Source organism: Sphaeramia orbicularis, chromosome 16, assembly GCF_902148855.1.
Source record: "Sphaeramia orbicularis chromosome 16, fSphaOr1.1, whole genome shotgun sequence".
NCBI lineage: Eukaryota > Metazoa > Chordata > Actinopteri > Kurtiformes > Apogonidae > Sphaeramia > Sphaeramia orbicularis.
This window is the reverse complement of record NC_043972.1, coordinates 36,827,732-36,840,238: the sequence shown is the minus strand read 5'-3', so window position 1 is coordinate 36,840,238 and position 12,507 is coordinate 36,827,732. Positions and strand designations below refer to the sequence as shown.

The 12,507-nt window shown below is 41.5% G+C and overlaps 1 protein-coding gene across 1 annotated transcript; it reads right to left on the bottom strand.

Annotated features, from left to right (window-relative positions):
• Positions 1–905: 905 nt before the first annotated feature.
• On the bottom strand, positions 906–12,153 carry mdc1 (mediator of DNA damage checkpoint 1). Its single transcript, XM_030157440.1, is given in 12 exon segments — positions 906–2,373; positions 2,476–2,586; positions 3,147–3,272; positions 3,390–3,572; positions 3,985–4,125; positions 4,497–5,946; positions 5,948–8,261; positions 8,390–8,446; positions 9,373–10,619; positions 10,934–11,012; positions 11,100–11,699; positions 11,818–12,153. Coding segments are annotated over 12 exon segments (6,636 nt in total). The 5' UTR covers positions 11,942–12,153; the 3' UTR covers positions 906–2,169.
• Positions 12,154–12,507: the final 354 nt, after the last annotated feature.

Here is a 12,507-nt window from a genome sequence, read left to right as displayed (position 1 = left end):
TCTGCCTGTTACCAAATGTTTATGTATTACTGTGTAATGTACATGTATAAATAATAAGTCAAGACCTAATATTGTTAAAATTGCATTAATTTTTTATATGAAATTTCTGTTTTTTCAGGTTGTTCACATATTTTTTGTAAAATGTAAATATTTTCATAATTTAATTGGGGTTTTTTGTACTAAAACAAAAAGAAAAACTTGGATTTGTCATTATTTATAGGTTATTAAGTCATTATTTTACTGGTATGGCCCGCTTGAGATCAAATTGGGCTAAATATGGCTCCTAAACCAAAATGAGTTTGACACCCCTGACCTAGAGAGACATGACAAAAACATCTAAACTCCACACAGAAAGACCCCAGCTGGACAAACCCAGGACCTTCTTGCTGGGAGGTGCCAGACTAACAACTGCACCATCGTGCTGCCTTTCCTTCTCTGTACATGTTCTAAGTAGGTGTGACAGTGGCAGAATCTTCAAATATGTGTGTAGATCCCTGCCATGACCTAGCAAGGTGTCTGTACAACGGTATTCAAAACTCTGACTGGAAAGGGGGATGATCAGCAGCAGATCCCTAACATTTAACACAACAGACACAGCCTGCATGGAGAAGGACTGAAAACCATATGTAGACAGACATTACACAGAGTATGATCTGTGAGGTATTTTGAGCTGAAACTTAAAATACACACTATGGGAAGCAGAGAGGCTCATATGGGGAATATATCCCCTGCAAAAACAAATGACTCAATTGTGATGTATGTAAGCTGACTCCAGCGTATCACTACTTCTGAAGAGGTTTCAAAGTGAAGAACGATGACTGTAAAAACACTGATTGACTTGAGGCTGAAAGTTAAGTAGAATATGACACCAGTGAACTACCAATGAACTTTTTTCCACACTTAAATGCAAATTAAAGTTGGCATTTATTACAAAACCACATCAGGTCAGCATCATAAGTGATACATAGCACTGAATCACCAAAATGCAAAAGTTGGCGGTTGCATATGTAAATACATGTTTACAAGTATAGAAAAGATTACATGTTTTCAACAATAAATCAGGCACATCACATTCTACAATCTTGTTCAAACACAAATTTGGTGTTAAGATTATAGCTATTTAACAGTTCTAAAATTCAAAGTTACAATCTATGGTGTCAAGTTTTTAAAAGAGCACTGATACAGATTCACAGTGGGTCAGGAAAAGGACCGACTGTAAATCCTGGACAGCAGACTGTTTGACATGGGAACATATCATGAAGGTTGTATGCAAAAGGAGGAGCACACAAGATAACTGATGTCAAGGACAAACACTCTACCACTAATGTAGAAGCAGCATCAGCATTCAGGTGCCTACATCATGTCTCTCATCCCTGGAGATAATAGGATTGGTTGAAGCATTAATGGAGTAGGTGGTGGTTAATGGAGATACAGGAACAACAGGTTCATGATTACTATGCACTTCTCATCAGAACAGGAAGCTCTCTCATCCACTGGCCAAGGAAGCTGATAGATTTTAAAAGACATCCTTTTGGTTACACATCCCTGCCACACATGATTTATACCATCTCCCTCTTCAATCTTGGTTGTCCGAAGCATTTACAGAAAGAGAAGATATAAAATACAGAGATTATCTGCAATTAGAAACAGCCTGTGATGGAAGAGAAGGTGGTGTGGACATGGATGTGGCATGGGCAGCTAAGGACAGTTAATAGTTAGCAGCAACATAACTTGTAGTTTCTGTAGTTTTGAAATACACATTTTGTAACAACTAAAAGGCAAAAACAGAGTTCAGAGAGGACTATAGTGAGAGCACATTGGGAAATTCAAGACACATTTTTACCCTGTATCTCTCCTGAATGTACCGCTCATATTCCGTTTCTTTTAAGCACTTTTGCAAAACAGGATGCTACACATAAACATGTGGAAATTAGCTTCAAACATTTGACATTAACATAGTAAAACATTCCACCGGCGCTATCAGTGTGCATCCAAAACCCAAGCATACAAGTAAACACAGCAAATATGTTCGCTTCAAACTGATACATTCTTCAGATCTTTCATACAGAAGATCAGGTGGCTCACTAGTGTTAACTCGGGTCTCTGATTTTAAAGAGAATCTACAGGTGATAAGACAAGCTCCAGTGATGCAGGTGTCTGTGTGAAGGTTTAGGTCTTCTTTCGGCCCCTCCCTCTCCCTCCTGCAGGTTGCAGAGTAGCTGCAGGGCCAGAGAGCTTATGGGTCTCAAAGTCCACTTTCTGCTGCAGGATCCCAGTGAGAATGAACTCAGCCGTGACAACTGGGATAGACACCGTGACAGCCGGACCACACAGAGGCCAGTCCTCCTCGCAGGAAACCACTACAGTTTGGGGCTGGGAGAGAAGAAGTGAGGGCTGTCATGTAACTCAGAACAATCCAATGTCAATGTACTGTATGTGAGATAACACTGAGAGGGTCTTAAGTTTTGCTGATACCTTATGAGAAGAGGGCATCTTGGGAAGAAACGTAGCTCCACTGCAGGAAATAATATCTTTCATGTGAACTGGCTCTGGCTTCACTGACTTTGTCACATGGATCTCATATCCCTAAAAGACAGGGAGTGAAAGGAATACAAAAGGCACAGTAAGACAGATGCAAACAAATATATTTTCTCTGCTCGTATTTAGAAAATCAATATAAGGGCTCTTTGTAATGGATTTTGGTATTACAAATGTATAGTGTTGCCTTATTTTGGGACGATCAGCGTTATATATGATATCAAACTATCCTTTTGCAGCTCTGACGAATCAGCACAGACTAGGATGACCATTGCAGAAATGGAAACATTACTGTAAGCTTCCTTCTATTAAGCACCCATAAAAGATAATCAGTACATTAACAGTAAAAGCCACAGTGTAATGGCACACAATAAACACCATGCTCTTGTACTGCACTTAGTAAGAAGCCATGTTTACAGCTGAAAAATGTTTCTGGGTTTTTGTTTAAAGCTGACAATAATGCATAACTCACTATCTGTGACTTCCTGTTCTCATGGATTATCCAACACCTTTGTGTTATCCATCACGGGAAATGCCACACTGACAGTGTCAATGTCTCACTCAGAATATAACAAATAAGAAACACTGAGATGAGAGAGCTCGAGTACCAGGAAGAGAGGCTGACTGCTGGCAATCCTCAGAGACTCCTGCAGGCAGAAGTTGAACTTATTTTCCTGCTCCGGATCCTTCACAACATAAGCGCTGGGAGACAGAAAGGTCCCTGCTTTACCACTCTGAAACACAGTAAGAGAGGAGTTGAGTAGTGATTGGATTCAAGTTTGTCTCTGTACACATGTAGTACTACCACATTCATTTATCAGGAATTAGAGCTGCTCTGATATGCAACAAACCTTCTCCAGCCATTGTGTGGTAACAATGGGAACTCCTTTAGCCACAGCACACAGGAATTTGACAGTCCTGCGTACTTTATCTGTCACTAGACAGTTCATGTCTGCCACGGTTTTCGCCATGCAACCCCCTAAACGGGATAAGACCCTCTCCCCTGCATCGTCCACCACCCCTGTGAACAGCACCTGTAACAATCACACACACACACTGGTTTTAGGCAGACTGATCAAAACTATTGCTTTGTTGGTTGTAAAACCATGTTAGCTGACAATTTATTATCCATCTCCAGCTGGGTTAAACATTTTGGAAAACATGATTGATGTTATTCCCTTTAACATGAGTAAATTGAGCTGTATCATGCAGAGTTTTAATTGTTTTATTCATCCTTTTGCATGTGTGCATCATTTAAAAAGTACCCTCAAGTACTTATTAAATAGAACACAAAGCAGAGCTGACAGAAGATATAGAACTTAAAGAGGGAATGACATTGAAGTCTCCTTGGTGGACATTAACTATGCTGAATGGATCAAAGTGTCAGTGTTTAAAATACACCAATCAAATATCCTTTCTGAGCAAAAATATCATAAACACACAGACCTTAAAGCCTTGACTGGCAGCTCTTGATCGCCCAGTGGTCGCAGGAGAAGCACAAGAAGAGCGAGGGGTCTTCACCACCGGGGAGGAGTCTAATGTTGCTAACTGTCGCTTCCGGGAAACACTGCTGGGTGGTGTCTGGGGCTGTTTAATGGACGGAGAAGACACATAAGAAGGAAAAAGATGAAAAAAGAGAAAAAGAAATGACAAGTGAAAAACAAGAACAAAAGTGACTGTGCAACCACTAAACCACTTTATTTAATCTGTTAATGGCAATGCACAGACCATCAGAGTACTCTTGTTGCTAAGGGCCTAACAGACGGTCTCAGATGTGTTTTTGTACATTGTAATGAAAAAGTAGAGTCACAGACGGAAATGCACTAGGGTCTTTGACAATATACAAACAAGCTCCTGGATAAAGTGCACAGCTTTCCATTTTATCTGATTAATGTTTCAGCTGTAATGTACTTCAATCAAAACATCCTATGTATTCATATTTTCCATGAAGTACTCACCTGCTGCACCTCTGCATCTGTGTCCATCCCACTTTCTTCCTGCTTCTCTTTTCTCTTACTTTGGACCCTCGATGGCCGACCCCTGGCTTCCTTCTCATCAACTTCCTCATCCACTTTCTTGCTGTCTTCTTTCCTTTCCACTTCCTCTCCAGATTCATTTGCATTCTTTTTGGCATGACCTGTGGTTGTATCAACTTTTTTCTCAGTTTTCTCATCTGTTTTTTGGACTTTTATCTTTCCTCTAGAAGTTTTACTGCTGGAACCCTCCTCTGCATCAGTCCCCAAATCTCTCTTTCTTCCTCTTCCTTTTTCCTCAGCATCGTGTCCATCAGAAAGTGGAGGTGCTTTGGGGGTTTCTACAGTTTCACACGTTTCAGTTTTTTGTTTTCTCCTCCTGTCATTGCCTTGGCGTAGAAATGAGGGATCACTGACAGATCCTTCCTCTGGATTTGACAGGTTTTCCTCATCTGCAGCTATAGGTTCAGAGTGATTTACACTAGCTCTTCCTCGCCCCCTTGTGGTGGTACCAGGCTGCTGGGCATTTGTCCTCGTTATTTCATCTTGATTAGGTGGTAACTCAGATGCCCTGCTCTTTCTACCTCTGGCTGTAACTTCCGGGACCAATTGCTGATCACTGTGACTGCTGATGGGAGGAACAGAATCGGGTTTAGTCTCAGTTTTCCTTCCTCTTCCTTGTCGCCTGCCTCCTCTTCCTCTGCTCTGAGAGTTCATGCTGCAGCTGGAAATTTCAGAGTTGAGGGAGTTGGAGGAGTTGGACTTGGAGAGGACTCCTAGTGAAGGAATATCATTACTGACTCGTTCTGTTTTTCCTGTCTGAGCAGATGGCTCTGTAGCCACAGTCCTCCTCCTGTTGCTGCTTCTAGCTGTAGTTTTCTGTAAAAGCTCACTGGTCCTCGTTATTCCTTGGCCTTTACCTCTGCCTCTTCCTCTGCTCTTTTGGGTGTTAGCGCTGGAAGCAGACCTCTCTGAGCTAACTGAGTTGGAAGAGTTGGAGCGAGATCTAGTTCTCCTGGCTGGACAATCTTCACTGGTTGCATTAGAGGATTCTTGTTGAGACTCTGTTGTAGACAAAACAGCAGCTGTTCTTCTGGTTGTTCTTCGACCTCTGTCAGGTGCTTCAGAAATGGCATCATCTTTGTTTTCATGGGATTCATTGAGTTTTTGTTTTTCCAACCTTTCCTTCTCCTGCATTTCCAGTCTCACCTGGTGTTCTTGCCCCTTTCTCTCCTCTTCAAGCCTCTTTTGTTCTTCTTCTGCGCTCTTTGCCATTTCTAGTCTGTCTGTTTCTTCTTGCACTTTTTGTTCCCTTTCCTTTCTTTCTTTCTCTTCTCTGTCTAATCTCTCCTTTTCTTTTCTTTGTCTTTCTAGCAGCTCCTCTTTTTCTTTTTGTATCCCATCAGCCATTTCCTTTTCTTCTTGTTTCTTTTTTTTCCTTCTCTGGTCTCTCTTTTTCTGCTCTCTCTTCTTCAAGTCTTAATCTCTCCTGTTCTTCCCTCTCTTTTCTTTCCTGTTCTTTCAGTTTTCTTTTCTCTTTCCCTTTTTCGTATGTCTTGGAATTGGCCCCTGCAGCCTGCTCTGCTTCCTCCTCTTCCTCACTCTCATCATCAGGCTTGGATTTCCCTCTTCTTCCTCTAGAAGTTGGTAAAGTTTTTCTCTTCCCACTTGTTTGCTTCTTTGGAGGCTCTGAACACTCAGCCTCTTCCTCCTCATCTTCTCTTAATCTTGTCCTTGCTCCTCTTCTATTTCTACCCTTCACTCCACTGGTTCCAGCTTCAGATTGCATCTCTTCATTACTCTGACGCTGTAGAGAATCTTTTGCTGGGTTTTGAGTATTATAAGCAGAAGCCTCAGAACCAACTTTTGCTTTTCTTTTCCTGGGGCCTGAAGTTGAGTCTTCATCATCACCTTCCACACCTTCATTTGAACCAATGGGCTGGGTTTCAGCTGCAGAAAGCTCAGGAGTTACAACTGCCTGTGTCTCCTCTTCGTCAGCTAGAAGTTGCTTTGCTTTTCTCTCGGAGCCCTTAGCATTACTTTCATTATAATTACTGATGCACATGGGCTGAGTTTCAGCAACAGGATTTACAACTCTGTGTGTCTCTTCTTCACTTCCTCCACTGGGCCCAACATCAGGTTGTCTTGCCTTTCCTTTCTGAAGCTGCTCACAAGATTTCATTTCTACTGGTTGAGAATCAATCGCAGAAGCCTCTGAATTTGTGAGCGGTTGTGTGTCCTCATCCTTATGTTGTAGTGGCTTTGCTTTTCTTTTTCTAGGGCCTGGAATTGAGTCTTCATCACTTTCCCCATCCTCACCTGTATCCATGGGCTGGGTTTCAGCAACAGAGAGCTCAGGAGTTACAAGTGCCTGCGTCTCTTCTTCTGCAGGTTCAAGTTGCTTTGCTTTTCTCCTTCTTAAAATTGGAATTGAATCCTCATCATCACTTTCTTCATAATTACTCATGCACATGGGCTGAGTTTCAGGTACAGGATTTAAAACTCTATTTGTGTCTTCTTTATTTACACCACTGACTCCAGCTTCATATTGAATCACCTGTTCTTCTTGAAGTGGCACACATGGCTTTGTTTCCACTGGCAGAGGATGAATAGCAGAAACCTCAGAATTTGTGAGTGACTGAGTGTCCTCATCTTTATGTTGTAGTGGCTTTGCTTTTCTTTTTCTGGGCCCTGGAAATGAGTCCTCATCATCACTTTCCTCACACCTACTGATGCACGTGGGTTGTATCTCTGCAACAGAAAGATCTGAATTAACAGTCGTCTGCGTCTCCTCTTCTTCAGGTCCAAGTTGTTTTGCTTTTCTCTTTTGTAAAGTTGGAAGTGAATCCTTATCATCACTTTCCTCAATATTACTGATGCACATGGGCTGTGTCTCTGCAGCAGAAAGATCTGAATTAACACTTGTCTGTGTCTCTTCTTCTTCAGGTCCAAGTTGTTTTGCTTTTCGCTTTCTTAAAACTGGAAGTGAGTCCTCATCCTCACTTTCCTCTTTACTGATGCTTACAGGCTGCATTTCTGTTATGGACAGAACTTCAATCTGCCTCTGTTCACGTGGAGCCTCTTCCCCTTGCTCCTCCTCCTCTTCTGTTGCAAACTGTGGTACAGAAGATAATCGATCATCCTCTGTTGGACTATGTTCTACCCCAAGAACAGGCATTAATTGGGTTTCTGCCATAGCAAGGGTGGATGAGGTGGACGGTTCTGAAGGTTGAGTTTCATCTGCTGTTTCTTCCTCTGCATCACTGTATGGCTCAGGAATATATGCCTGTGTTGCTTGTAAGGCTAAGTCTACATGTAATTCCTTCTCTGTTCCTATTGAACATCCAACTTCCCCTTCATAAGCCTGGGTAGCCTCCAAGTATGACTTATTTTCTCCAGAGGTTTGGTCTGCAGTCATGATATCTGCATATGGTTGTGTTTCCTCAAAATGCACACCCTCATCCCCAGTGACACTGAAGGGCTGAGTGCTGTCCATTGCCAGAGCCTGCACCTGACACTGCAGGTGGCTGCTATCCGACAGTCCCAGTTGGAAAGTCCTTCCTGTGCTGGATGAGCCATCCTTTTTATTAACAGAAGACTCAAAGCCAGATGTCTGGGTGGGGTCATCTGGAGAACATTTTTGACGATCTCTGTGCTGAAGAATGAAGGACTGTGTCTCTGCTACTGTAAAGTCCTCCTCTTGGCTGTCTGAGGACAAAGAAAATGCAGCAGGTCTCCCAGGTGGGGGATCTAAACGACAAACAAGACAAGTTAAAATAGTTAAAATATTACATAACATATTTTGACACCTTGTTGGGAAGAAAATTAACATTTGACTGGGTTGTTAATAGGAAACAGTATTTCAGTCATTTACTCACATCTAAATGGCCCTGATGATGGGCTTGCAAAAGGTTGTGTCTCCAGCTCCTCTACTTCTGGAAAAAATGCAAGTCAAAATGTCAAATTTAAGATTTTACATTAAACATGCCTGTCTCTTTTATTATCACAACATGTAGCATTTAATGATTTAATTTCCCATAATACAATATTTGATAAGAAGAATTGATATGTATAAGCTATTCATTTTTAATAGTATTTTAGAGATTATGATTAAATTGAACATTATAATGAGGAGTCTTCTTGCAGTTCATATACTAACTGTGCATTAAATGAAATGCTGTCTTAAACTTTTATGTTACTTGCAGGGGGAACTATGAGCTACCTAGCAGTTAAGGGTCGTTATTGGGTCATTGCAACACAGGTAGAGTTGACCAATCGGAGTGGACTGAGCTGCAGAGCTACCTAGATTTCTGTTTATAGCGCACCTATGCATGAAAATATAGCACTCCACAAGCCATTTCATATGGACATTTACGTGAATATCTAAAACAAACCCATATACAGTACCTCGTATAATTTCTGTTACTTTACGTGACTTCACATTACATGAAACCTTTCCACCAATGTTCACATTGAGAAAAATCTGTCATTTTCTTCAATCTTACGGCCTGTGGGCCTGTTTCATTTGGTCAGCTGTCAGTGGTGTCATGTCCTTTGACTAACATTAACATTTAGTGTTCATTAAAATGAAATAATATGATGGCATTACACGTAATAAATAAATAAATAAATACACACACATTATGTGGTTGTCATTCATAATTTACACATAGATTTTAATCAGCAGTGATGGTGAAACATGATCTCAAGCTACTTTACCTACACTTTTTTCATTTTTTGATTAAGAGACCCTTATTTCGAAATAGTTCAGCTAATTATCTATCATAAAGCTATTACATATTAATACAACTAAACATGTGAATCATCCTTTATTTCAGTTAAAGATTGATTGGTTGATTACCTGACTGTTGTACAGGAGTAGAGCATTTCTGCAGTAGAGGAACTGGCAACAAAGGTGTCTGTTCTCTGCATAGGTCAGGGATCTGATCACCACCTGCTTCCCTATCCTCCACATCCATATCACTGTTCAGCCTGTGGTCTGCTGGATTGTTCCCATTACCATCAGGCGGCATGCTGGATTCATCCACATCTGTGTCTGCATCAGAATCTGACTGAGTAGCAGCTGCCGAAGTGGCAGACAGCGTTGTGATAGCAACAGGTATGACCAGAAGAGACTCATTTTCCATATCTGTGTGACAGCTAGACAGAACCTCTAGATCAGCTCCTGCACCTGTACTGGTATGTCTACCGTCAGACTCCACCAGTTGTTCAATGAGAGCAGGGCCAGGTATCCCTTCATCATCTGTATCACTGTCAAGATGCAGACTGTGAGGAGCAAAAGGCATGGATTCAGGCCCAGTTGGCGCTAAATCTAATCCAGCAGATGTCTCATTTGTTGTAGAGCATATAACATTTGTTCCACATTCCTTTTCTTCATCCTCATCAACATCTGTGTCACTGTCTAGGTGGAAATCTTCTGGCTGTGTTACAAGGGCAGAGTTGGCTGTGTGTGCAGCCTGAGATGATGTGGGTTTTGCTGTCTTAGCAGCCTTTGACACATTATCATCACCATCATCATCCACATCAGTGTCACTGTCCATGCTGATGCCCTGTGGCTGAATAACATGAACAGGAGGTTTGGTGGCGTCATCAGATAAAAGTGCAGATTTGGGCCCGCTGACTAAAGCGCCACCGTCTTCATCAACATCTGTATCACTATCTATGGTAAACTGGACAGTACTTGGAGGTTGGTCATCTTGTTTATTTGTGTTCAAGGTCACAGAAGCTACAGCCACCCTTTCCTCCTCTTCCTCCACATCAGTGTCACTGTCCATATTAAATGGAGCTATCACATCTGTAGACAGTCCTGGTGTAAAGACAGGCAATTTATCTCCTACTGCAAGACTGGCACTGCTTTCCTGGTTCACTGGCATTGGTTGTCCACTTTTGTCAGGCTTTGTTCCTGGTGTTGCTCTTTCTTCCTTCCTTCCTTCCTCCTCTTCACTGTCACCCATAATCACAAGTGACTTTTTTTCCTGTAGCTGCTGTCGTGCCACATTCATGTCTGTCTCCTCCGTACTGAAGCTGACATGTCTGCATGGCCTATTTTTAGTTGAGGAAGGGGGTGTGATGGAACTTTCATCCTCACTATAAAACAGTGCAAACAAATATATAAAAACAAATAAGCTGCATAGAAGTACAAGCTTTCATTATATCTGAGGATCACAAAGGGTGATAGTTCTACCTTTTTAACTAATATTGTGTATTAAGTGTCTAAAATGTGAAATCTATCATCTGTTTCTTGTCAGTCTGTACGCTAAAGTACATTCTATAACAGTAATCAAAGATCTGTATAAAAATCATAGATCATAATTGTGATTAAAAACACTGTCACATGACCTTTTCAACATGTTGTCCAACATATATGTAAAAAAGCAAGAGGTAAGACTTTGCAAAAATACCTTTCAGGGACAATTTTATTTGTTGGACTCAAGAATGTAGAACAGGTAGGACTGGATTTGTAGAAGTCAGAATCAGACACTGCAAGAGATAATAAAATCCACTTCAGGAGATCATGGTAAAGCAAACATGGCTCCATTTTTATACGTACCAATTTAATTGACATACCTACAATCTTGCGCTTTCTGTCTCCTCCTGTCCGTCTCTCTCCATCTGAGTCTGAGTCAGAGTCTGGTACTAGACTCCCCTGAGGCTGGATTGGAGTTTGTTCAAAGGACAAGCAACTAGTTTTGACAGGAGTCCTTCTTGTGTCCTCTAGATCAGGTAACAGCACCCTTGCCTTTGTGCTACCATTGACACTTTTCTCACTACCTATACCTGAGTCACTTCTGTTTTCACTTGAGGCATCAGGCAACCTGTTTTTTACCCCTGAATTCCTGCTCACAGGAGTCCTCAGGTCCCTTTGAGAAGACAGTGTATCAGCAGCACAGGTGACATACTGACATGGGATGTCTGCTAGTACTAAACTGTCACCTTCACTAAGAGCATAGCGAACATTAGAAGTCAGCTTTAAGCGACCTTTACGGGTCCCATTGAGGCTCCCATGGTCCCAAACCAGTGCTTCAACTTCACTCTGATGACCTCTTGTCCGGTAGACAGAGAGGGAGATTGTAACATGTTGCTTGGATACTGAGGGTGCAAGCAAGGGCAGGGTGCAGGTGCTGGGGTCACGACCAAGCACATTATCTCCCAAAAAGAGGGGAAATTCTGGATGGCAAAGACAGTCCACCATAAGAAGCATATTCATGCAAGACCATGATGTGTAGTACAAAACAAAAAACATCTGATATATTTCACACAATAACCGCTGAGATTATGCACTCACCTGCCTCAGGGACATGTTCATTCTTTAAGATGCACAGTTTAGCCAGTGGATGTCCTCTGTTATTTCCACTCTCTTCCTCATCTGACTCCAGGTGGGAGTCACAAATCATCTGAGTTGCATCCATTCCTCACTCAATGCAAACCAAGATGACTGTCCACGAACAGAGAAATGATCATTTAAGATACAGCATTACCATCTTATTTCACCTGTTAGCATAAACTGGATGTCGTTAGTTTGTAGACAAGTCCAGACACATAAGGTTAGCATAAATGCTAAGTGATGGCTCATGTAGCTGCTGTGCTCTTCATGTCATTGAATTACCCAAAATGTTGTTGTATCCTTTCCTGAATCAGTTCCTGAACTAATGTCAGGAAACACTGACAAGACGTTGACTGATCGTTTGCATTTACAACCGTCAAAAACCACATCAACATACAATTCTAACTTCCGTCAGTAAAAATAAACCGAGAAATTAACCGTTAATCTCAGAATTAAATTATATATTTTCTACTTCTTTATGAATGAGACATATGATTGCCATTCAAAAATATTTGCTATACTGCAGAAGAAAATAACTGAGGGAAAGTATGTTGAAAAGTATAGAGCAAGTGTATACGAACACAAGATGAAGTTAGTTGAAGATCTATACGTAGCATTTAACGGAACAGTGGGTGAATAGTGTGTCTGTCC